Source organism: Pollachius pollachius (assembly GCF_949987615.1).
Source record: "Pollachius pollachius genome assembly, chromosome: 12".
Taxonomy (NCBI): Eukaryota; Metazoa; Chordata; class Actinopteri; order Gadiformes; family Gadidae; genus Pollachius; species Pollachius pollachius.
This window is the reverse complement of record NC_136945.1, coordinates 20642413-20669208: the sequence shown is the minus strand read 5'-3', so window position 1 is coordinate 20669208 and position 26796 is coordinate 20642413. Positions and strand designations below refer to the sequence as shown.

General features: G+C 46.5%; 1 protein-coding gene across 1 annotated transcript; it reads left to right on the top strand.

The window, feature by feature from the left end:
- Positions 1-10870: 10870 nt before the first annotated feature.
- LOC307083977 (uncharacterized protein) lies at positions 10871-26063 on the top strand. The gene is made up of 15 exons (XM_079748064.1): positions 10871-11123; positions 11428-11798; positions 12710-12755; positions 15988-16120; positions 19500-19649; positions 20073-20204; positions 20552-20671; positions 21080-21214; positions 21664-21746; positions 22287-22451; positions 22780-22892; positions 23027-23135; positions 23737-23835; positions 24378-24549; positions 24994-26063. The coding sequence occupies exons 2-15, from the start codon at positions 11752-11754 to the stop codon at positions 25125-25127; spliced, it is 1638 nt and encodes a 545-aa protein (XP_079604190.1). The 5' UTR covers positions 10871-11123; positions 11428-11751; the 3' UTR covers positions 25128-26063.
- The last annotated feature ends 733 nt before the right edge of the window (positions 26064-26796 follow it).

The window sequence follows — 26796 nt, the reverse complement described above, 5'->3', positions numbered from 1 at the left end:
CAGGAGGGATGTTGGGGGATGCAGCCCGGCTGTGCCCATGGCGATGGGGGTACGGAGAGGTGGGCGAGGGGGGGGGAGGGGCTGCCAAGCAACCAGAAGATGCCCTATCAACAAGGCTGTTGTTGACAGCAAAATAATGGACGACAGTGTAGCCTACAGCTCTCTGCCAGACGAACTGCAGAGCGAGAATCGCCGACACGGTCGGAAACCGGGAAATGCGGACCAGAGAGACGCTTCAGAAATGTAATCATCATCAATGTTCATCATGGCATACGGCGTTGACCTGATGGTGAACGCGGAAGGTCGAACCTCGCTGGGGTTTCAATCTGGTGGTCGTTTCTTAGACGGAATCTCCATTTTGTTCATTTGCCTGGATTCCCTCGCTGTTAATTAAATAGGCATGGAATTAACTATGAATCAATATCGGTGACTATAGATATTGTAACTGGATAAGCAATATACACCTATCTGGTCTATACATTAGAACTTCGCCCTGTTAAACATCTTTTGATTCAGTACTATGAAACGATTACGTCTACTACGCACAACGTTTACACTGCATGCTGATGCACATCTAATTAAACATATTAAAGTCGTCGCAAATTCTATTTGTACCCAGCCATTCAAAACATGATCATATGATCAACCTATTCCTCCCTGACTCAGGAAGCAACAGGCCACATAATCATATCGGCCATTTTGTGACTGGAAGTGGTTTCCTTTGACCACGTTGTAACTTATTTACAACTTGGCCAGCCAGACAGCCCCTTCCAGGGCTCAATGCAAATAATACCAGTTTGAAACCAAACAAACAGGGGAAGTGACCTGGCACTGCGAGCAGCTCTAGCAGTAGCCCGCTGGTAGCATGCGAGCTAGCCCACTCCTGCAGGGTTCATCTGAGGAGAGTACACAGGGGAGGAAATTAGCTAATTTTTGGTCTCTCTCTCCCTCGCTCTGCCTCAACTTTGAGACCTCCCTCTTTCTCTCTCTCTCTCTCTCTCTCTCTCTCTCTCTCTCTCTCTCTCTCTCTCTCTCTCTCTCTCTATCCGCTACCCTTTCTGTACAGTACGGCATGCTTTGTCCTTTTTTTCTTAAATAAAACACACACACACACACACACACACACACACACACACACACACACACACACACTAACACACACAAGCGCTGACTTGCATATATAGAAACCGAAAAAAAAAGAGAATCCACACAAATTCCCCACACGTAATAGCATGAGGCTAAATGTTTACAACCATGTTTTTTCCCTCCCTATGCAGTGAAGGAGGGGACATTTCTAAACTCGTGAGAAACTCCATTTAAAAAACAGCTAAAGAAATGGGGGTAGCGTCACCATGCCGTTAGCACCGAGGCCTAAACAGAGGCCTTGATCTAAAATGGAGACCCTGAGCGGTTTCATTACAAGCCCCTTCATGTACAGAACAATCAGGGATCTGGTTCATACCGGTTCTCCGAGGAGCACGCCTCCCCACTCCGGGCGGTACGATCGAGATCGAGACCTCAACATGGCAGACAATCGGGATTCGGGCAGTCGATGTCTCCATGGCGATCGAGAACCTTCATTTGTTTTAGGACGGGAAGCCCATCCCGTATCGCTGGTCAACGGCGGTTTGTGTTTTCGTGGTGGTTTGTGGGCTTCGTTTGATCGGCTTTTCACCTTCTGTTGCATACAGTGCTACTAAATCGACAACAACGTTTAGCGACCGAACTCATAGACTTCTTTACTGCGTTGTTTCCCTTCGCTCCCATGGGGGGTGTAGTCACTTCGAGGAAGGATCAAATGATCAGGCCTACCAAAACCACAGGAGTTAGTACTAGTGGGTTTAGCATCGCTTTGGTTGTAAACTTTACGATAACTTCATCGTATACGTTTACTGCTACATACAATTACATTTCAATCATTCAATCGGTCGCCACTTGAACCACCTTAAGTTTCTTTGAAAAAGCGCGACGTTAACCTACCCTACCTTAACGCAAACCTTCAATACTCAACGTCGGTATAGGTGGAAAACCGCACTAAAGTCCCTTAAACGTTGCGTTCGGATATATGTCGTTATGCCTCCATCTCAGATCCGAAATGGCGGCGATTCTGGCATTGCATTCGGACACGTGTAAGGTACGAAAATGAGAAAAGCACAAGTGATCAATGCGCAAAAAGTCAAAAAAGAGGGAGAGAATTGAAACAGTCGTGTACGAAGAGAGAAATCATAAGGCCTAGGAGGCCCATCACAAAAATAAATCAAGCATTATAGATTGAGAAATACCTGGAAGGGGGGACGGGGGGGTTTTCTACAGGACGGGCTAGCAGTAGATGACCCGTAGCATAGGCCCGTAGCATAGGCCCGTAGCGATCGGCAGAACCGAACAGAAAGACTCGGAGAAGGGGTCGACATGGAGGGCCAATCGGAGAACACACTTCCACATCCATTTGTCCGGTCGTCAGAACGAGGAAAAGGCTGAGCTGTGTAGTTGCGAGCAAACCCAAGCTGAGCCAGGGGGCTGGGGGGTAGAGACTAGCGAAGTGGGCTGTGCCCTCTCTGCCTGCCCACTTCTGTCCTGCTGCCAACAGGCCCCAATCTGGATGAGCAAGACCTCGCTCCCAGGTCGAAACGCACCAGAATAGACGTAAAATACAGCAGAGAACGGCTCCAAGCCGAGTTGAAATGTAGAAATATGTATAATATACAACTGAGACGAGCTCCAACCGAGGATGAATATCAGAATATGTTTCGAATACGACCGGAACGAGGCCAGGCCGATCCCAGTTCGAATGTTTAAGAGATAAAAAACACAAGAGGGTCCAGCCCGACCGAACCGCAAGTAAAAAGAAATGTACACACTACGACTGGACAAAGCCCAGACCAAACCCAGCCGAAATAAAACGAAAATATATAAAAAAAATACAACCAACAGACTAGCTTCAGCCGAAGACGAAATATAAAAATCGGAAAAATCAACTCAGACCAGCCCCAGCCCAAATAGAAAAACAGATCCGAACCCACCGAGACTAGCTCAGACCGAACCAAACGAAAACAGAATAATAAAATAAAGACAACCGAGACTCCAACCACCAAAAGAAAAAACGAGTTCCGCAGAGATGAAACAAGCTGTGAAACAGCACAACACTGTGATTCACTTTGATGCGTTTGCAGTCACTAACTTGCAGCCCCCCCCCCCCCCCCCCCAGAAAAACTCCCTCTCTCCAGATTCTGTGATGTCAAAGACAGACATCTCTCTTAGCCACAGGCTGATGGGGGGCTGAGGGTGATCGAGAGCGAGAATGAGCAGTGCAGGGAGGATAAGTTGTGATTAAGTAAGTAGGAGACGCAAAGTATACTTACGTGTTATCTTAATATGACGCCAGATGCCTCAACAGATGCTTGTGTCTCCCGCCGTCTGGCCCCTGATACATTCCCATGGCGTTTTAAGGGCGAAACAGTGGAATAACTTAAAGACTTCTCAGCGAAACCCCACAGTAAAATCTTTTGTCAGCACTTGGCATCGCTGCGAGGCACTGCCTCGCGCTTCCCATTTTCGGTAGTCGTTCCACCTCTCTCTCTCTCTCTCTCTCTCCTGCTCACTCTCTCTCTCTCTCTCTCTCTCTCTCTCTCTCTCTCCTGCTCCCTCTCTCCCCTCTCTCCTCGCTCTGTCCTTGCTCCTGCACCTTCCAGCTCTTTTATTGCAATATGTTTTTTGGAAAAAAATTGAAAAATATGGACGGCTAAAAAAAAAGAAAACGCCCAAAATAGACCTGTTAAAAAAAAGCATCGGTATCTTGTTTTTACGTGATGCCATAAACAATGCGCCCAACGTGCCTCTCTCCACAGAAACAGAACGCACTGGTCTCCGTGGAACAAGACTGGAAATATTTAGCTCTGGTTCTCGTGACTCCACAGGCATTATCCTGGACAGCTGCCTCTGTGACGTCACTGTCTGCTCTCATTCTGCTCTTCAATCAAAACTATTCCTTTCCCCCCGCGCCTATAAATACAGAAATAAACAAATACTGTAGGGTCTACTGCCACAGCTGCTGCCAGCCGCTGAGATCCCGAGTTCCTGGGTTTAAAAGAGAATAACTAAATAATCACAAAAATAGAAAAGTGATTTCCATCCAAACAAAGTCAGGACCTGAGGCGTGGATCCCTGAGTCGGCGGCGGAGCCCGAAAAGGAGCCCAGAGAACGAGCTGCCTTCACAAACCGCCGTGTGTCTCCCGTCTTCCTGCTCTCCGGCACGGCTGCTTGTTAAAGTTTCAGCTGCAGCGGCTTGGGCCAGCCTACATTGGCACCGGTTCAAGACAGAGTTGCCTGTTTAGAAAGAAAAAAAGAGAGAGAGCGGAGGGAGGGGGAAAGAGAGCCAGGGACCAGTATCAGTGAGGCAGTGCTGGGTCTCTCTCTCTGTCTCTCTCTCTCTCTCTCTGTCTCTCTCTCTCTCTCTCTTTCTGTCTCTCTCAGCCTCTCTCTCTCTCTGTCTCTCTGTCTCTCTCTGTCTCTCTCTATTGCTCTTTCCTGTCCTTCTCTGCTCCTCTCTCTCTCTCTCTCTCTGTCTCTCTCTCTCTCTCTCTCTCTCTCTCTCTCTCTCTCTCTCTCTCTCTCTCTCTCTCTCTCGCTCTCTCTCTCTCTCCTGTCCTTCTATGCCCCCAGTTCCCGGTATCAAGCCCACCTGGTCATCTATTTCCTGGGGGAGGACCTGTAGGGGAGTCCCTGGTACCATCCAAGAGACCGGGGCTGGTCTCCGCCCTACTACTGCTGCTGCCCCTTCTCAGAAAGGCTACGCTATACACAATGTGCACACACAGAACGGCTGTGCACACACTCGTAAACAAACCCAAACGCACACAAGCAGGCAGACACGTAGAGACATAACCGCATGGAAGGGAGTCCCACACACATACACGCACAGGCATGTGTGTGTGTAGTGTGTACGTGTATGTGCAAACACACACACCCACACCCACACACACACACACACACACACAAACACACACACACACAAAGCCCAACACCACCAAATAGAATGATCCCAGACACACACACACACACACCACACACACAGTCACACCACACACACGCGCACACACACAGTCACACCACACACACACACACACACAGTCAAAGTCACACATAGTCACACCACACACATACAGTCACACACATACACACAGTCACACCACACACACACACACAGTCACACACATACACACAGTCACACGCACACAGTCACACCACACACACACAGTCACACACGCACAGTGACACAGTCTCACACACACAGTCAAAGTCACACATAGTCACACCACCACCATAGGAAATGCAGACAGCGGCTCGGCTTCCTGGGTTTTCAGATGTGTGTGCGGTGCTCTCACGTGGCCGGAGGCTGCTTCAGTTACAGTTCACACAAAGTTCCCGGCCTGGCCTGCCCTGGTTCTGGAGCTCTTTTGTGTTCCGTGTCCCTCCCCTCCTCCTCCGTTCCTCCACAGCCGCCCGCCTTCTGACACCGAGCCCCAGTCGGGGGGGCAGAGTATAGGTAGCTCTGGGCGGTGTGTCGCCGTGGGTTTAATCACAACGCACGCCGCGAAGGACGTCGCAGGGCAATGCACAGCGCTGTGGCTGTTGTGTGCGTGGCAGGCGTGTGTGGGTACGTCATAGGCGTGTGTGTGCGCGCGTGGCAGGTGCGTGTGTGTGTGTGTGTGTGTGCGTGCGGTCGTCAGGTCCTCTGGGGACGAAGGTGTCCCCTTCAGGATACCGTGTGATGTCACGGCGTGGGTTCGGCTTCGCTCAGGAGGTAGAGCGGGTTGGCTGGTAACACGAAGGTTGCTAGTTCGATACCCGGTCCCTCCTAGCTAAGCGTCGAGGTGTGAATGTGTGAATGAACCGTTTTAAGTCACTTTGGATAAAAGCGTCTGCTAAATGCCCTTAATGTAAATGTAAAGTCTCTTGTGTTTGCATAGCCCTTAATCACAGCTACAGCCTCAGGGGGCTCCTCAACCCAAGACCGTACCGCACTCTCCCCCCAGCCCGCCTGAGAGTAAGGGAACGTTTGTGGAGGGACGATGAGACGTCGCTTTCTGAAACGACCAAAACTCAAACATTCATGTCAACGGGTGAGTAAAAACGACAAGGATGTGAAAAGGTTTCTCGACGAGGAACTAGGGGTCGGGGATTAAAGTTTGATTCAGGATGTGTTAAGAGGAATGGATACAGAGAGAACGGGAAACAAGGAAAGGACCTTGGCCCTCGTGCGTGCAATCAGACGACCCTGGGCACACCTCCTGTATCGTGAGCACGGCTGACGTCATTGGATCGGCTCAGCATATATTCTGTGTACATTACAGTGTCTGTCCGAAGGTCCTTCTGTAAAACAGGGCTGGGGTTCCTTGTGTAATGAACCACTGATAAAGCCCCGATCAACTTAAAACCAAATTGAAAGATGGTGGGTGCACAAAGACAAAATGGCCGCTTAGTGACCCTAGACAAAGTGCTCTAGTGTGCCACGCTCCAGTGCTCCAGTGGAAATGGTCCGACGTTTCCCAATGCACCGCTGGGTGCACCTGGTCAGCAATATCACGCGAAACGATTTTGTCACCGTCTTAGACGTCTTTCAAGTTTGTGTGGCAGTGTTCAGTGCTCCGCTCCACCGAGGTGGCTTTCACTGGGCTCTTCCAGAAAGTGGTTGACATTAGAAACCGGTTTATTGTAGCGTTTGAAGCCAGTGAGACGTAAGGACGTTGCTCCATGCTGCCGTGCAGGAGATCTCCTGGAGTGTGTGTGTGTGGTGACGGCGGGTTTAACCTGTGTGCATTGATTGCTCAACATCCCAACAGGTGTGCAGATCCACCAAGCCCCCGAGTCCAATCAGTCTGACTCAGGCCAGCTGAGGCCGCTTCAACCAGCCATCGTCCACACACACACACACACACACACACTCCACAATACGGTGTGTTAAGTATGACCCATCGCAGGGTGGTTAACGTGTCTGAGGCAAAGGCACAAAGGCAAGCCGAGAGGTGGTAGGATTAGGCCATGAGCTGGTATAAGCCTCCGATTAATTCACCCGCGATGAGGTGGTTTGCGGTGAAGTATCCTGCTTAGAGAATCCAAACCATGGAACTTTGTTGGAGCGTTGTAAACTCCACCCCCACCTCTCATGGTAGTGGATGAGACAGGTAAGAGCTGGAGGGTTGGGAAGTCCTTATGAACAACAGATAATAGACAACAATTACATGGAACACAGATTTCACGTGGCCCGGGGTACATTTCTGTCATGTAGCGCGACGTACGGTAACCACAGAACCAAACCAGTCAAGTTTGTTAAGTTTGCTTCCTGTGTATTTGGCTTCCACCCTGGCCTCGTCATCTTCAAACCGCTTAACGGGGGGTCGGGTCGCAGGGGCAGCAGCTCAAGCAGGGGGGTCAGACTTCCCTTTCCCGGGCCACATTGACCAGCTCTTACTGGGGGATCCCGAGGCGTTTCCCAGGCCATTTTCCAGACATAGTCTCTCAACCTAGTCCTGGGTCTTCCCCCGAGGCCTCCTCCCCGCTGGACGTACGTGGAGGTGGTTCATCTGGTCAGGATGCCCCCTGGAACACCTCCCTAGGGAGGTGTTCCAGGGGGCAGACCTCCGCTGACTCCTTTCTAAGCAGAGGGGCAGAGGCTCTACTCCGAGTTCCTCCCGGAGGGCTGAGCTTCTCACCCTATCCCTAAGGGAGACGCCAGCCACCCTCCTGGGAAAACCCATCTCGGCTGCTTGAGCCCGATCACCCAGCATTCATGACCATGGCGACCACAGCTAACCAAACAACAACTATAGACTAAAGGAACAATAACTATTCTAGGGAACCTTTTTCCATTTTAATAATAAGCTGGTTCTGGAAATGCATGGCGTCACAATATGTCCTGTGATGACCTTTGCGACTCTCTCTCTCTCTCTCTCTCTCTGTCTCTTTCTATCCCTCTCTCTCTCTATCCCTCCCCCCCTCTCTCTCTCTCTTTCTATCCCTCTCTCTCTCTATCCCTCCCCCCCCCCCCTCTCTCTCTCTCTCTCTATCCCTCTCTCTCTCCCCCCCAACCCACCCCCACACACACTGCACAATGTGCCATTGCATAATATTTATTTATTTTATATATCCATCTACCTCTGGGTCTTTTTTATATGCCATTCTAATTATGTACAAGAGTGCTCAATTTGCAATGACTTTGATTGACTTTCAATGACTTATTTGGTTGACTTTTAGTGTTTGTCCATTTTGTTGTTTGTCAACTGACTGTTCACTGACCTTATGAGCTACAGGACACCGGAATTTCCCCCAGGGGACGAATAAAGCACTTACTTACTTGCTTGACTCGATAGACATCGATGAACGTCGCTCACCATGCTTTGACTGTGGAGGTCGGCAGCGGTCTGCCGCTTCCGCTATCGTGGGTTCTCTCGGTTCCAGGCGGCTGCTGAAGGTGTACCAGGCCGCCCAGAACCCGACGTGGGCCACACGCTGTGAGGGAGTCCAGACTGTTCACATGATCCGCTCCGCGACCACACCGCCCACCCCTGGCTCTGGAGGAATGAGCCTCAGCTGGAACCAAGCTTAATGGATCCGTATGTGTGTGCGTGTGTGTGTGTGCGTGTGCGTGTGCGTGTGTGTGTGTGTGTGTGTGTGTGTGTGTGTGTGTGTGTATTCTACATAATGATTTGATTTGTTTGCAATCTACCTGAAAAGTCTGCTAGGAAATAGAATGTGACGTTTTCCACACAGTTAGCTATATTTATGTTATTAGAACTTGTAAAAGTTGTATATTATTAGGGCCTTTAACTAGGATTATATAATGAGGGTCTATACCTAGATTCATATTATTAAGACCTTTAACTAGGATTATATTATTAGGACCTATTACTTGGTGTATTTTATTGGGTCCTATACCTAGGAGTATACTATAACTAGCTTTATATTATGAGCACCTATAACTAGGTGTATATTATTATGAGCTATACATAGGCACATGTTATAAGGACATATAAATAGGTGCATATTATGAGGGCATAAACCTAAGTGTATATTATTAGGAGCTATACCTAGATGTGTATTATGAGGACCTTTACTAAGAATTATATTATTGGGACATAAACCTTGGTGTAAATTATTAGGAGCGATACCTTGGTGTATGTTATTAGGAGCTATATTATCGATAGGAATATATATAATTAGGACCTATGCATATATTATTTGGTCTATATCTACCTTTGACCCCATTCACCATATAAGCTCCTGGCTATCAACATAGCATTTACAGTAAATGGAAAAAGGCATCACCTTATCTTCTTTATCTGTGTTTACTCTCTCTCTCTCTCTCTCTCTCTCTCTCTCTCTCTCTCTCTCTCTCTCTCTCTCTCTCTCTCTCTCTCTCTCTCTCCCCCTCTCTCTCACACTCTCTCACTCTATGTTCCAGTGAAGCCTATCCCTTGGGCTTGTATTCACTTAACACATATTTCCTCGTTCCGTCTTCATTGTTTGCCCTGGCTGCGATACGGCCCGGGCTCTGCGTTGATGATTCACCCGCCCTCCCTCCCGGTGCCAGAGGGTTCATGTCCTCAGCGGCGTGCTGCTTCAGCACTAAACCACCATCATGGGTGACCTAAAAACTTATCTTTACGTATTCGTCCACCACATCGCCATTCACAACGAATTGCTTCCGCTTTTGCATGCTGTAATTTATTTGAACATGCACTGATGTCTACATGACTGTTCTTTGCACCGCGGTCCCTCTCCGCCTATATATCGTTGATGCATGCATGTGTGTTTATGCAGACGTCTGTTACATAAACACATGTCTATATAAACTTCTGTTTACAGAGAAGTAATCGCTCTCTTCCCGCCAGTGTACTGGACTATTTTCTGCCCTGTCTTGTCTGTTTGCTCTGCGCCGGCGATCATTTATCATCGTCGTTTGGAAAAACGGAACGCCCTTTCGAGAACAGACACCGATATGCGGTTACTGTCTCTTTAAGAGATCTTGAGGGCCACTCCTCAGACCCCCGGGGCCACTGTGGCCATCCTCAGGGCCGCCCGCCAACCGGCGTGCTGCTGCTGTCAGGAGTGTGTGTGTGTGTGTGTGTGTGTGTGTGTGTGTGTGTGTGTGTGTGTGTGTGTGTGTGTGTGTGTGTGTGTGTGGGTGCGTGCAGAAATGCCGTCGGAACCGTTCCGCCCATGCTGCGCCGTGCGTGCGGTGGATTAACGCGGTTAGACGGGAAAACGTGTGTGTCGTGTCGGATGTGCTGCACATGTTTGCTGTTAACACGTTGTAGTAAGCGTGTGTGTGTGTGTGTGTGTGTGTGTGTGTGTGTGTGTGTGTGTGTGTGTGTGTGTGTGTGTGTGTGTGTGTGTGTGTGTGTGTGCGTGCGTGCGTGTGTGTGTGTGGGACCCGTTCTCTCGCCGTCTCTACATCCATGTTTCAATAAAACGATAATTAACAGAATCGACGCGGATGGAAACAAAAATATGTCGTTTAAAACCAGAGTTTAGTCCCCAAACATTGTCTTACTGAACTTCTTCAACATACATTTTACAATAATGTTTCTACGTTTAAAAAAGAAATGCTTTTCTTGTGCTCCCTCGTGGCACCGACGAGTACTGCACTGTCATTTTATTTGGAGATATTGCGACACCTTCTGGTTGCATGGAAGTATTGCATACATCACCTGACACCGAAGGGATGTCGACTCACAGCCAAACAGTTCAGGGTTTGAACTCCAAAATACCATCGCTCCTGAGCACGATACCCCGACACGAAAATCAATTCACCGTAAATCATGACTCGTATTGTATGAAAACACATTTTGAATAAATAAATATGTTAAAATATTTGTATCTAAAGGAAGTGCTAAAATACCATTCGAAAAACGCTTGTTTTCTGGTAAGAAGGTGAAAAAGAAACCCAGATGGTGGGTCAGCTGATTAAATTAATCTGAATCAGTGGGGGTCTTGGGGCTGTGTTAGAAATCCTCTTACACCCCCGGTCACATGACCTTGGTGGTCTGCGGTCAGACAGGAGGAGATGGGCATCACTTTAACCCCCTCGTCAGAGACGGACAGACGTCGCTGGTCAGTCCACCTGGTGAGACACACACACACACACACACACACACACACACACACACACACACACACATGCGCATGCACAGACACATACACATGTTGATTAATTTGTGTTTGGGCTTGCTTGATGCTATTGAGGTTTGTGTGGATATGAGTTCCTCATTTTAATAGTCTATCATCAAGATGTTCCTAGATGGTGGTTAGACGGTCATATGTTATATGGGCAGATGATAGCTGTATAATTGTATCAATATTTTTAATCAATACGTTCATACGTCTTGCTAATAATCCCTCCTTTGTGCTGAACCTCTTCATGGAGAAAGGTGTCCTCTAACCACTGATGCCTCAACAAGTCCTCAGCTGAAGCTCTTCATGAAGCAAGGTGTCCTCTAACCTCTGATACCTCAACAAATCCTCAGCTGAAGCTCTTCATAAAGCAAGGTGTCCTCTAACCACTGATGCCTCAACAAGTCCTCAGCTGAAGCTCTTCATAAAGCAAGGTGTCCTCTAACCACTGATACCTCAACAAGTCCTCAGCTGAAGCTCTTCATGAAGCAAGGTCTCCTCTAACCACTGATGCCTCAACAAGTCCTCAGCTGAAGCTCTTCATGAAGCAAGGTGTCCTCTAACCTCTGAGCTCCTCCACAATGCCGCTCCAAAGGGACATCCTAGAGGAGGTGTGGACAGAGAACAGGTACACCAGAGGGTTTATCAGACCACAACATGACGTGCAGCTTTAGCCAGCATGCTGCGCACACTGCTAGTGTCCCCGCTGGGGGATTAACACAGGATTACCCGCGTGAAAAGTCCCCGTTCGGTCAATAAATACCCTTACAATCTTCATTAAATGGAAGATAACAGATCAGACAGATATTATTAATCCTGGGTCAAACTTGTTAAATCACACTTAAGCGTGCTTCTCCTGTGCTTCTCGAGTTGTACGCGGTACGTGCTCCACGTTCTCCTTTCCCACCCGCCCGGCGTTGCGGTTCTCTCAGCGTCTATTAATACTTTACAACGCGCCGTTTCCATTTGCCGCGAGGAGCAGAGAGGTGCTCAACCAATAAGTATCAGGGCTGGCTCCTCACTGGAGAGCCAGAGCTACTATAGCTAGCCTTCCCACCCCCAGAGAGTCCTAGGAGCTGGGGGCTGAGCGGGGTACGATCGCCCCCTCTATGGTGTTTGGAACGTGGCCTTGATATGAAGTGGTTATTATGCCTCTCCTTGAATGCACAATACAGCAGTAAGGTCTGATACTGCATGGACCACGGACTGAAACCAAAACTAAAAGAACTCTTGCACTTAAAAATAGTACTACATCTTATCCTAGCTATCTTTGTTATATACGGGGAATGGGTTAACCTAGCCATTGTTATTGCTTGGCCCTTGTTTCTATGAACATCCTTACTGTACTGACAGCGATGTTGTTTCTCTTACTTTTGACATGTACTTATTGTAAGTCGCTTTGGCTAAAAGCGGCTGCTAAATGCCCAAAATGTAGCTGTGATTATAAACGTAAACTCCACAAGCAGGAGATAGCAATAGCTGGTCTGCAGTAGATACTCTGTGTTGCTCATCGATACTCTTCTCTGTTATCTGGGCCAGGTTTCAGGACGAGGCCGGTTCCTCCTCCTCAGACAGGCCAGAGAAGGTAAAGTGTGGCCGTCGTTTTCAACAGTCAAGAAAAAAACACCCTCACTCACTCTGAAGACACATTTACCTTTAACTGCTATTTATTTAGCCGTCTGACACTTTATCCAAAGCAACTTTACTTAAAATATATTTTAAATATTTAATATATATATTACGTATGTATATATCAATAAGGAGAAGGTAAAGGTATATATATATATATATTTATATACATATCAATAGGGAGAAGGTTAAGGTTTCAGGGCGTTTGCTCAAGGAAACCTATAATTAGGCTGTGAACTTTGTGGATCACAGCAGGGACTTTAAGCTGGGAGTCATACCCCTTCACCCTACACCACCCTGTCCTTCCCAGGGACATGTTGTGCATTAAAACCTGATCTGGGGTGCTGAACCCTGGCTTAGGGGTGCCGGGTTCGAGGCCTAGCGTGTCAGCGCAGGGTTAACGGCCTGTGTTAACGTGAACACCTCCACACCCCCATGCTCCTCCGCCTCCAGCTGTGTGCAATTACAGCTCCTCTACCTCGAGCACTGCCAGGCCTGCCCGCCCGCTCGCCCCACCCTCAGAGCTCCTCCAAACGGTAAACGGGACAAACAGCGCCGCACACAATCCGAATATGAAAGCGGTGGGCCGCGTCTTCGACGTGAACCGTGCCATCTCTGTGGCGTCTGGTCTGAACGGCAGTCTGAATGCCGTGGAGGAGCTTTGAGTTTGTTGTGCTCCCTCCCTCCCTCCCTCCCTCCCTCCCTCCCTCCCCCACTGGTCTTTAGAAGCTTGTTGGTGGTGCTCAGTGACGTGGCTGCGGAGCAGATGGCTTCACACATAAATCCTATTAACAACTTTCTGCTGATGGAGAGCCAGTGAGCCCAGAGCCTGGCTCACTCTCTCATTACCGCCCCACCACCGCTCCGGCCTCTCTTTGTTTGTTTTTTTATTTCCTCCCCCCTTTTGGAAGCGAGGACAGAAGGACGTAAATTTAGCCCGGGCCGGAGTAGGAGGCCAGGACCATGTCGGCTGAGAAGGTAATAGGGTGGAGGAGGTGGGCTGGAGGGTTGGTGTTGGTGTTGGGGGAAGTGGTGGTAGGGACAGTGGGCGGGGGCCCCGGGGGCCCCGGGGGAGGTGGAGGTGGTGGTGGTGGAGGTGGTGGCAGTGACAGTTGCTGGGGGAGTTGGAGGTGGTGGGGTTGGTGATGGTGCTGGTGTTGATGGAGGCGATGCGGGTTTTGTCGGCTGACGTCACGGTAGTGACGGTGGATGGGGGAAGCAGAGGTGGTGGGGTTAGTCACGGTTGTGGTGTTGGTGGAAGTGATGGTAGTGAAGGTGTTTGGGGGTGGGGAGGTGGTGGTGGTGGTGGTGGTGATGGTGGTGGTGGTGGTGGTGGTGGTGGTGGGGTTTGGGGTTCATCCCCTTGCGTGAATAACAGGAAGAGATGGCATGCTGAAGCATAAATCCTTGGAACAATGACTCATTTGAATCATTTAATTATGTCCTAAAGCTGTGTGGTTGAAGAGTTGGCAAACAATGCGGAGTTTATTTGGGTAGTGAAGTGATATTGAGACACAGAGACTCCCATCTCTAGCTCTGCAAACATTTCAGTCACAATCATGGATCAGTAAATATAATGTTGAATGTAAGTCACGTTGGGTAGAGAAAGACTTCTTACGAATGCAATCTGTGACCAAAATTGAACTTATTTAGAAGTTGTTGTTCCAAGTGGTGGGTAAGTATCGACTAAGCTATTGTTTGTTCCCCAATCTTTAATGCATCCAAGATAGCAAAGCTGAAAACACGACCAACAACATGCTTAAAATGCTCACATTGCTTTAAGTGTGTGTGTGTGTGTGTGTGTGTGGATTGTCTGAGGTAGGGGACAGAAATAGATGTGTAACATGAATGAGCCTCTAATTGGATTGGGCCCGGCTGTCTCTGTGTAACACTTTATATTCCCCTCGTTGCACTGGCCTGCTCCTAGATGACTTCCATACTTTACCCTTACCTCCTATGAGAGAGAGAGAGAGAGAGAGAGAGAGAGAGAGAGAGAGGTAGAGTCCTCAGGAACGTCAACCTTTTATCACAGCCCTGAGATTGTAAAACAGAAATAACAAATGTTCTTTGATACAACATTGAGGCTGACAGAATAACACGTTGTTTGACTATCAGGGAAAGATGTATGGAATAGTAGCAGTCGATAAAGTGAGCTGATATTCTTGGTTTCGTGAACCATGGGCTTTGGACAGCTTCAGGAAGGTGATAGCAGTTGTAGACTTGTGTACTTCTTACATTTGCTGGATGTTCCTGTGTGTGAGAAATATCTAACGGTATTGAAATGGTTCCAATTGGATTCTGAATAATGTTTTATGTAGGAGACAAAAGTTGGCACAGCTGTCAGATGTTATCTCTGTACTTTTACCAATACAAGTACTAATCGTACAACTCGTACTAATGCTTGTACATATGGTCTCTGTTTTATGTGCAAAGTAGGAGGGCTGCTAGAAATGATCCATAAAACAAAAGACAAAACGATGAATACTAGGAAAATGGAATGAGCAGATCTGTTAATTCTAGAAATTAAGATTGTAGCATTAGCTTAATGACCTCATGCTAGGCTACAGTCTTGCACTTGTATCACAACTAAACTTGCAAAAAAAAACTTTAAAAAAAACTAGAACTACTACACTGCAGGAATAGCGACTCAAACAAATAATCTTTTCAAGAATTAAATTGTTTGGGGAAAGTGTTTCAATGTCTTAAATGAAAATAACTGCTCTATTCAATAGAACTGAATTATTATACAAAGTGAACGTTTTAAAACTGTTAAATTATTTAAACCTGTAATAGTAGTAGTAGACAGTGCTTTGGACACATAATTAAACAACAATAATTTTCTATCCTTTGCTTACCGTGAACTTTTAATGGTGAGTGAATTTAACTCTTATCTTCGTTAGTCTGTTAGTTTGTTTGTCTGTCTGTCTATCTCTGTATTTCTCTATCTATACCTCCATCTTTCTCACTATCTCAACTCAAGGTCTATCTCTCTCCCTCTCTCTCTCTCTCTCTCTCTCTCTCTCTCTCTCTCTCTCTCTCTCTCTCTCTCTCTCTCTCTCTCTCTGTCTTATCTATGTTCCAGTGAAGCCTATCCATCTCTCTATCTCTAGCAATGTCAACTCAAGATCTGTATGTTTGTCTATCTAGTAATCTCACGGTCTGTCTGCTATTTCTCAGAAACCGTCCAGAAACCAAAGAAGAAGAAGGAAGCGACCAATGGCGTGCCAGAGGCGGAGTCCAACGGGGCGGAGGCTAAACCCAAGAAGACCAAGAGCAAGAAGAGCGAGGAGGCGTCCGGAGACGAAGGGCTCGCTGCACAGAGTCAGTCACCACAACCTCCTTTACATTAACATTAGTCACCACAACCTCCTTTACATTCACATTAGTCACCACAACCTCCTTTACATTAACATTAGTCACCACAACCTCCTTTACATTAACATTAGTCACCACAACCTCCTTTGCATTAACATTAGTCACCACAACCTCCTTTACATTAACATTAGTCACCACAACCTCCTTTACATTAACATTAGTCACCACAACCTCCTTTACATTAACATTAGTCACCACAACCTCCTTTACATTAACATTAGTCACCACAACCTCCTATACATTCACATAAGTCACCACAACCTCCTTTACATTAACATTAGTCACCACAACCTCCTTTACATTCACATTAGTCACCACAACCTCCTTTACATTAACATTAGTCACCACAACCTCCTTTGCAATAACATTAGTCACCACAACCTCCTTTACATTAACATTAGTCACCACAACCTCCTTTACATTCACATTAGTCACCACAACCTCCTTTACATTCACATTAGTCACCGCAACCTCCTTTACATTCACATTAGTCACCACAACCTCCTTTACATTAACATTAGTCAACACAACCTCCTTTACATTCACATTAGTCACCACAACCTCCTTTACATTCACATTAGTCACCACTATCTCCTTTACATTAACATTAGTCACCACAACCTCCTTTACATTCACATTAGTCACCACAACCTCCTTTACATTAACATTAGTCACCACAACCTCCTTTACATTAACATTAGTCACCACAACCTCCTTTACATTAACAGTAGTCACCACAACCTCCTATACATTCACATAAGTCACCACAACCTCTACATTAACATTAGTCACCACAACCTCCTTTACATTCACATTAGTCACCACAACCTCCTTTACATTAACATTAGTCACCACAACCTCCTTTGCATTAACATTAGTCACAACAACCTCCTTTACATTCACATTAGTCACCACAACCTCCTTTACATTCACATTAGTCACCACAACCTCCTTTACATTAATATTAGTCACCACAACCTCCTTTACATTCACATTAGTCACCACAACCTCCTTTACATTCACATTAGTCACCACAACCTCCTTTACATTAACATTAGTCACCACAACCTCCTTTACATTCACATTAGTCACCACAACCTCCTTTACATTCACATTAGTCACAACAACCTTGTTTACATTAACATTAGTCACCACAACCTCCTTTACATTCACATTAGTCACCACAACCTCCTTTACATTAACATTAGTTACCACTATCTCCTTTACATTCACATTAGTCACCACAACCTCCTTTACATTCACATTAGTCACCACTAACTCCTTTACATTAACATTAGTCACCACTAACTCCTTTACATTCACATTAGTCACCACAACCTCCTTTACATTCACATTAGTCACCACAACCTTGTTTACATTAACATTAGTCACCACAACCTCCTTTACATTAACATTAGTCACCACAACCTCCTTTACATTCACATTAGTCACCACAACCTCCTTTACATTAACATTAGTCACCACAACCTACTTTACATTAACATTAGTCACCACAACCTCCTTTACATTAACATTAGTCACCACAACCTCCTTTACATTAACATTAGTCACCACAACCTCCTTTACATTAACAGTAGTCACCACAACCTCCTATACATTCACATAAGTCACCACAACCTCCTTTACATTAACATTAGTCACCACAACCTCCTTTGCATTAACATTAGTCACAACAACCTCCTCTACATTCACATTAGTCACCACAACCTCCTTTACATTCACATTAGTCACCACATCCTCCTTTACATTCACATTAGTCACCACTAACTCCTTTACATTAACATTAGTCACCACTATCTCCTTTACATTCACATTAGTCACCACAACCTCCTTTACATTAACATTAGTCACCACAACCTCCTTTACATTAATATTAGTCACCACAACCTCCTTTACATTCACATCAGTCACCACAACCTCCTTTACATTCACATTAGTCACCACAACCTCCTTTACATTAACATTAGTCACCACAACCTCCTTTACATTAACATTAGTTACCACTATCTCCTTTACATTAACATTAGTCACCACAACCTCCTTTACATTCACATTAGTCACCACAACCTCCTTTACATTAACATTAGTTACCACTATCTCCTTTACATTCACATTAGTCACCACAACCTCCTTTACATTCACATTAGTCACCACTAACTCCTTTACATTAACATTAGTCACCACTAACTCCTTTACATTCACATTAGTCACCACAACCTCCTTTACATTCACATTAGTCACCACAACCTTGTTTACATTAACATTAGTCACCACAACCTCCTTTACATTAACATTAGTCACCACAACCTCCTTTACATTCACATTAGTCACCACAACCTCCTTTACATTAACATTAGTCACCACAACCTCCTTTACATTAATATTAGTCACCACAACCTCCTTTACATTCACATTAGTCACCACAACCTCCTTTACATTAACATTAAAGGTCCCATATTATACCACCAGGTGTGAGTGTGATTAGCCATTCTCATAAGCCGTTTTGAAAATGTGCACCTTCTGACATCACAGGTGGGCGTGTCCACCTAGATGTATGACGGATAGATGAGCAATGTTTGCGACAGTCCACTGGGTAGGCTGGTAGACTGATCTATCCAGCACACATCTAGGTGGACACGCCCACCTGTGATGTCAGAAGGTGCACATTTTCAAAACGGCTTGTATTGGCTAATCACACTCACACTTTGTGGTATAATATGTCCCCTTTAGCATTTACATTCAGGGCATCCAGCAGACGCTAGCAACACAGATAGATAGGATAAGATGCTACACAATGCTAAGTGCTATTTTTAAGTGCAAGGACGTACAGCATACAATAAGTGGGTAAGAGGGGGTTTGGGGGTTAAGGGGGTACGCTATGCAGGGTCTAGGTGAACTCTAATCTCTGAAGTGTACCTTGAGTCTTAATATGCAGTATAATATATGTCCTTTATATGCAGAGTTTTATCAATAACAACACAAGGTATTAGGCAGGGAACACAATACATTAGGAAGAAACCGCTGATTAAGACCAGATTGTATGTAAACCACTGCATGTAAAGCTTCCAGGAATGAAAACCAACTAAAGGAAACCACTCACTATTTGAAGGCACTTCAAAGACAAAAGACAGAGAGAATACAATAAATTACAATTAATTGCAACACAATACACACAATGAAATCAACACATGGATACAAACCGGGCCAGATCAAATAAACTATAATCCCGACGACGGAACTGTTCTGAACTGCGCTCTCTCTGTTCTTTTGTTCTGTTGGATTGCTCCGTTGCCGTGGACGACAGAAGATGAGAAGAAGGTGAAGAAGAAGAAGCCGGAAAAGGAGAAGGAGAAGGAGAAGGAGAAGGAGAAGGAGAAGGAGAAGGAGAAGGAGGAACCGGAGAAGAGCAAGGAGCCAAAGAAGAAAGCCAAGAGCGTCCCGAAGAAGAAAAAGAGTATGTTCCAATGACCACTGGATTTACACTCAACTGGGATTAATAATGTACATCCCACCCTATCCTGAAGCATGTCCTCTTAAAGGGGTGATATCATGTCACCAGGTGTGAGTGTGATTACAAGCCGTTTTAAAATCTCAGCAGTAGTAGTGTCCGCCTAGATGTATGATGGATAGATCAGTCGACCAGCCTACGCAGTGGACTGTAGCATATGTTGCTTATAGATCCAGCACACATCTCGGTGGACACGCCCACTTGTGATGTCGCCGATTTTCAAACGGCTTTAAACAGCTGATCACACTCGCACATTGAGGCATAATATCACCCCTTTGACCTGTATACCACAAGGAACGTCCCAAAAACTAGCCAAACACAGAACACAGACTCCCCTCAATGGCGACCTCCTTTTCCAATCTCTAAAAGGTTCGGACACCGATGATGACGAGGAGGAGGAGGAGGAAGAGGAGACGCCCAAGAAGAAGACGAAGAAGAAGACGACGAAGGACAGCTCGCCGCCCTCCAGCACCACCAAAGAGAAGAAACCCAAATCCAAAGGTTAGGAAACCGCAAACGTTAGTCACAACTGTTATATCGTCGCGCTCAGACGATAAAACAGGGTGTGTTGGAAGGTTGACCGCGGGGAAGAGGATTATACCCAGCTAGTATAAACACTGGCTTAGCCCTACACCTACTGGGACGTATGACCATTCAAGCCATCAGTTCAGACCGGCTGAAATACTAGCTGAAATGTTGAAATGTTTAAAGCAGTGCCAGCAGTGGATTCCCTGTAGTCAAAAGACAATGCTAAATTGTTTTATTAGCTCTTTATTCATCTTAAGTTGAGTTGTATATTACTCTACATTTTACTACTACATTTTTTTATTTTGGCCCGCCCCTCTTAGATGAGAAAGACTCTGAGGGGAAAGATAAGAAGTCTAAATCAAAAGACAAAGATAAGAAGAAGGAGCCAGCCGCCTTGTTCCAGATAAACGGAGACAAGGACGCCAAGAGCAAGAAGAAAGGTGGAGTGTGTTTATGTGTGTGTGTGTGTGTGAGTGTGTGGGTGGTTGTGTGGGTGGTTGTGTGTGTGTGTGTGTGTGTGCGTGTGTGTGTGTGTGTGTTTGTGTGTATGTGCACATGTACGTGTGTGTGTGTGTGTGTGTGTTTTTGTGTGTGCGTGTGTACACTCACATTTATAAAACATGTTGATAACATTGCATCACAGTCACCATGACACCTTCTCAAATCTGTGAAGAATAAATAAATCTAAACCATGAAGCTAAAAGTAATCAAACCTATCTGTCCGGTCTAAAGCCATGTCGGTATGAAGCCATCTGTTCCCTGGTCCTCCGATCATTTAAAAGAACCACGAGTATGGGAAGTATCGTATACTACCACATATATCACGGGCATCCTTCTATCAATCCCAGCTGCCCAGTCAGACAGCGACGACAGCGAGGAGACAACCAAAGTCAGCAAGTCTAAGAAGAAGCCCAGTGCCGGCGCAGCATCGCTCTTCCAGACGGCCGAGAGCAAGGACAAGGACAAGAAGACCAAGAAGAAAGGCAACCTCCCTTTATACATTTTATAAACTTGTTTTATTATCGCACTTCCTATCTATTAAGCACCTTTCAATTTCAAAAAGCGTCTTGCCTGCACACATCAATTCATGCCTTCGTCTTTCGTTTTTTAAATGTGCAAAATATAAAATATGTTGGCTCAGATATCTCTCTTTGATATTTTATCGACTTCTCAATTCCTTTCTTCATTTCCTCTGAAGCAATTATGTCTGCAAAACTGAATGGAGGTCAGCCATTAGCGCTAGCTTAAACTAGCATATAATGCTAATACAGGGTAATTGCTAACGTGTTGCAATTGCTCAAACCCCAACAACAAAGAGCCAGCAACACTCAATAATTAAGTATTGTAATTTTTTATTTTTAATAATTGATTGAAATAATTGGAGACATTGATGACGTTTTGACGAAGCTGCCGCTGTTTCTCTGAATCTCAGGAAAAGCTGAAGAGAGCGATGATTCCGACTCAGAGAAGGAAGAGAAGTCCAAGAAGAAGAAGGGAAAAGGGAAGAAGAAGAAGGTATGGAAAAACCCCTGGGCATCATGTGGCCCCAATCAGCGCTTAGTTAGAGACACCAATTAACCCTTAATCTGAGACACCTGCTCAGAAACACTAGCAAGCGCCTCAACATGGTTGAAAAGTATCTGTTTGTCTCCGCTTTAGGAAATGATACAGTGTGTCCAACAAGATGTTACTTATCACATCATAGACCTTCTTCTTTTCTTCTACAAATCATTTCAAGACACTTTCACACTTCTACTCTGGCCGTGTGTTCATTAACTTACTGTCCAGGTACTCTTGATAAGCACGACCAGATTGCTGGAGTCTAGCTTTATCGAACCGGAACAATTTCAAGATCCATCATCTTGACAACCTATCGATGATAATGAGGATTATCGTGAGGATGATGACAGGCTCTTCGTCCAGGAGAGAGCTCCGTCCCGCGAGAGAGAGTTTGACAACCTATCGATACTAATGACCTAATGACGATGATGTAATGATGATGAGGAGGAGGACGACGATGATGATGATGATGACGGCGTTTCGCTCTTCCTCCAGGAGCGCGCTCCGTCCCCGGAGATAGAGTTCGACGACCTGGAGGAGTTTGTGAATCTGCCGGCTCCGCAGGGGCAGACGGTGAAGTGCCGACTGACCCGGGACCAGCGGGGGATGGACAAGAGCATGTACCCCACATACTACCTCCACCTGGACAACGAGAAGAAGGTACGGGATGTGTTCCTCTGGCCTCACACCGCACACAGCAGAGGGACATCTAAGGTCTTAAAGACGCAGTGCACTTTTTAAACGCTCGGTTTCAATGTGGAATATTGTAGCTTTTAAAATCGTAATCTCAATTTGATAAAATAATTGTGATATAGTATAATAAATAGCGTTTATGCAAAGAGTCTGTCAATAACGTGACGTATACATTCTTAGCATTTGACTCTCCAATGGGAATAGAACCTCTCACCCAGGCAGTTGACTGGTGGCAAGTAGTTTCCCACGATCATGACAATGCTTAAGACTATGTGTTTTGTGTTGTTTCGTAAAGGTATTCCTGTTGGCGGGTAGAAAGCGTAAGAAGTGTGGAACCTCCAACTACCTCATCTCCATCGACGCCACAGACTTATCGAGAGGCGGGGATAATTTTGTCGGAAAATTGCGGTACCGATAAAATCCTTCTTCTTTGAATTCTCAATGATAATTTTTTGCACGACAGCATTCAAACAAACTGCGTTCAGGAACCTACTTTTGCATGTCGTGTTTACAACTGACTATGTTGTGATGTTGTTGTCCAGGTCAAATTTGATGGGGACCAAGTTCACGGTATTCGACAACGCACTGAACCCAGAGAGGGCTCTCCCAGACCTGTCCAACGCACGCCAAGAGATGGCCGGCATCATCTACGTAAGGCCTTACAGAGACCCAACTATTTGGCGGCATGTGGCTCAGGAGATAGAGCGGGTTGGCTGGTAACTGGAAGTTTGCTAGTTCGATCCCCGGCTCCTCCTAGTTGAGTGTCAATGTGTCCCTGAGCGAGACACCTCACCCTTACTGCTCCCGACGAGCTTGCTGTCATCTTGCGTGATTGACTCCACTGTCGGTGTGTGAATGGGTTAATGTTAGGCAATATTGCACATTGCTTTGAGTGGCAACTGGTTAGAAAAGCGCTGTATAAATGCAGTCCATTTATTTAGCAATCAACTGTGGAGCGTGTGTGGATGATGGCTGTTTTGAGCAGCCTCACCTGGGCCGAGTCAGACAGATTAGACTCTGGGGCTGCTTAAACCAGCCATCATCCACACACATAATCCCACATTGACATTCCCACTTTAATGGTTTCATCTGTGGACATTCATCAGTACAGTCTCAAAGGGTACACTCATGCACTCTTCAAATATGGAGGTATCTTAAAGTCAATGTCATTGACTTGACTTGACCTCAATCAATCCCGTAACCAAAGCAAACCAAACCATAACACTGTGACCTCTGACCCCCGTGTGTCCAGGAGACCAACGTGCTGGGGATGAAGGGTCCCAGGCGCATGACCATCATCATCCCCGGGATGGACAAGAACTGCGAGCGGGTCGCCGTCCGGCCACGCAACGTAAGCCCCGCCTCCTCTGTCACCAACAGGAAGTGATGTCACTGTCTGACCCGCACGCCGTGGTTGAGATGTGTCCTAAGCTTTTACTGGAAGTGTCTGGGAATGTTTATGGAATTATTAAAAACAGTCATGTATATATATGAATATACATAGAAAGAATATACATGTTTATCTGCTACAAAGCCTAACTTCAGTAACCACGCAAAGGGTAAAACTGAGTGCAAGAAACTAAACAACATGATCACTGATCACGTGCACTGATCATGATCAAATAACTAATCAATAAATATAGAAGAAAATAGATCAAAATAACAGCACTGAACTTTGGAGTGGTCAGATCACTTGCACACATCAGCTCATCTGCTTCTTTTACATATACTGTAGTATTTGTATTTATTTAAATGTAGAATTCATATCAAGTCAGACCTGCAGAAGGCCTCGCTTCTGAGTAAGGGCTGATCTGCAGTCTGTAGACGGTCTGCTGGTGGTGCTTCCCTGCTGACATACTGACCACACACCCGGGTAACCCCTCCGACCCCCAGGAGTACGACGGGCTGCTGATCCGGCACCAGAACCGGCGGATGGAGAACCTGATCGAGCTTCACAACAAGACCCCCGTGTGGAACGAGGAGTCCTCCTCCCACGTGCTCAACTTCAACGGCCGCGTCACCCAGGCCTCCATCAAGAACTTCCAGGTCGTCCACAGCAAGGACCGTGAGTTCTGTCCGTCTCCACGTTTGACTGTTAGTCTGTCTGTTTGTGTGCCTATCTGCCAGCCTGTCTGTCTCTCTTATTACCTTTCTACCTGGCAACCTATCTATCTGACAAGATATCTGTTTGTCATCAGTCTGTCTGTCAGTCTGTCAGTCTGTCAGTCTGTCTGTCTGTCTGTCTGTCTGTCTGTCTGTCTGTCTGTCTGTCTGTCTGTCTGTCTGTCTGTCTGTTGTAAACCTAAACCTTCCCTGTGTGTCTATCTGACTACCAGCCTGTGTGTGTGTGTGTGTCTGCCTGTGTGTGTGTGTGTGTGTGTGTGTGTGTGTGTGTGTGTGTGTGTGTTTGTGTGTGCTCTGCAGCTGATCTAACCTCCTCTGTGATTGTGTGTGTGTGTGTGTGTGTGTGTGTGCATTGTGCGTCTGTGCGTACATGTGCGCGTCTCAGTGGAATACATCGTGATGCAGTTCGGCCGCATCGCCGACGACATCTTCACGCTGGACTACAGCTACCCCATGTGCGCCGTGCAGGCCTTCGCCATCGCCCTGTCCAGCTTCGACGGGAAGATCGCCTGTGAATAGAGGGCCGGCCTCGCTCTGCCCCCAGGGGCCCGGGGCCCTCGGGGCCCCCTGCCCACTCGCAGCACAGACACGCTTTTCAGACCCCGGCAGCAGGCTGTGGGTGGTGGTGATGGTGGAGCTCAGACGGCTCTGCTGTTCCCCGCGCCAACGATGCCTGGCTCGGGGGCGCAGGGCGGGGGGGGTGGAGGACGGTTCGGCCTCCGAGCGGAGCTCCCCGATGGACGTTGCCTTTTTTTAGAGCGCAGAGAAGCTTAAAGGCTGCTCTGTAGGAACACTGTGACGGTGCTCAAAGGGGGTGGGACTCATTCGAGCAGAAGTAGACAGGAGTAGACAGAAGTAGTCAATCAAGATGTGGTTACTTAATTAAAGACGGACGGATCAAACTGGCAGTCATAAAACAGTCGTCATGGCTTCTGTGGTTTGCTTTTGTTTCTTTGAATCCGCACGGCAGCAGAAGCTGTCAATCTGTAATTAGCGCTTGACGTGGAAAACCCCAGTCCGATCGACCCGGACCATAGGCAAACACAACTGTCCTCTTACAAAGTAGCTCATTTAGCAATGTCTTACTAGGATAAAGGCTCTGGAAAGGTTTGAACTTTGCAGCACATTTTCTCTGTGTTCTGTAATGGTTTATGTGTAGCTTCCAGAAACCCAGGAGTACTACCACGCACAGATTAGTTTAGGCCTGAATGTCCTGTACGCAGTCAGTCCAAATGTACCAAGTCTTAAAGTGTCTCTAATCCGTCTTCTTTCCCTTCACCTGTTCCTTTGACCTTTTTGTATTTCTTCATTTCTTACGAGGAGCGTTTTGTACGGTTTATTGTCCGACGGCGATGTCTGATGATGATGAATGTGTAGCGATGACTTTCCAACCTTTCACCTCATTCACTTGTTAATGAGCTCACTGTGATGAATGGGGCCCATTAGCCCCTCTAAATAAAGACCAACCGTACGTGTAGCATGAATAAACTCCTAACAGCTGTTCACAACTCACATTTAGTCTTCTGACTACACCTCAAGCTCAACCACCTCAGTAAACCTCCCTTATCTCTCCGCTATACCCGCGTTAATACTCCATCTCTGCCCCCAATACCTTAGTGAGGACCTCCCCGTTCAACGCTGCAGTGGAATACTGTGAGAACAACAACACGACACAAGGGAGGCTGCCAGCGACGACACACACACACACAAACACACACACACACACAAACACACACACAGAACACTGGTTTGATATGTGTGCAGAAGACACACACTCGGCTCCTCCGTGGCAGCTTTTAAACGCTGAGGAGGAATGGCGGCGGCAGGGAGAAGAACCGGTTTGAGCCCGGGCCCTGGAAGGTAAGTCTGGGGTGTGTTTCTGCCTCAACCCGTCCAGGCAGTTGTCCAAACTCGCAAATCAAATGAGGCTTGAAGGGCGTCTGACAGATGCTCAAAGGTGACCCACACACCCCCCCCCTCGCTCTGCTATTGTGTGCGAGGTACTGTACGACTGCAAAGGATTACTTATTAGCCTCTGAGCGGGTAATTATGCACACGTTTCGACTGTACGGCGACAACTTATTCGTTGGCTGTTTTAGCCGTTGCAAAAATACATTTTGTGTCTGTGATTTTGAGAGCCTTGACGGATCACAGTGCTGCACCACAGAATGCATTTCTGTTTAAAACC

Bases quoted from the DNA above. Each gene is read 5' to 3' on its own strand.
- LOC307083977 (XM_079748064.1), top strand. From the start codon at position 11,752: ATGCCGCTCCAAAGGGACATCCTAGAGGAGGTGTGGACAGAGAACAG. The intron at 20,205-20,551 runs GTTAGGAAACCG...CGCCCCTCTTAG, and splicing joins GAAGAAACCCAAATCCAAAG to ATGAGAAAGACTCTGAGGGG. The intron at 24,550-24,993 runs GTGAGTTCTGTC...TGCGCGTCTCAG, and splicing joins GGTCGTCCACAGCAAGGACC to TGGAATACATCGTGATGCAG.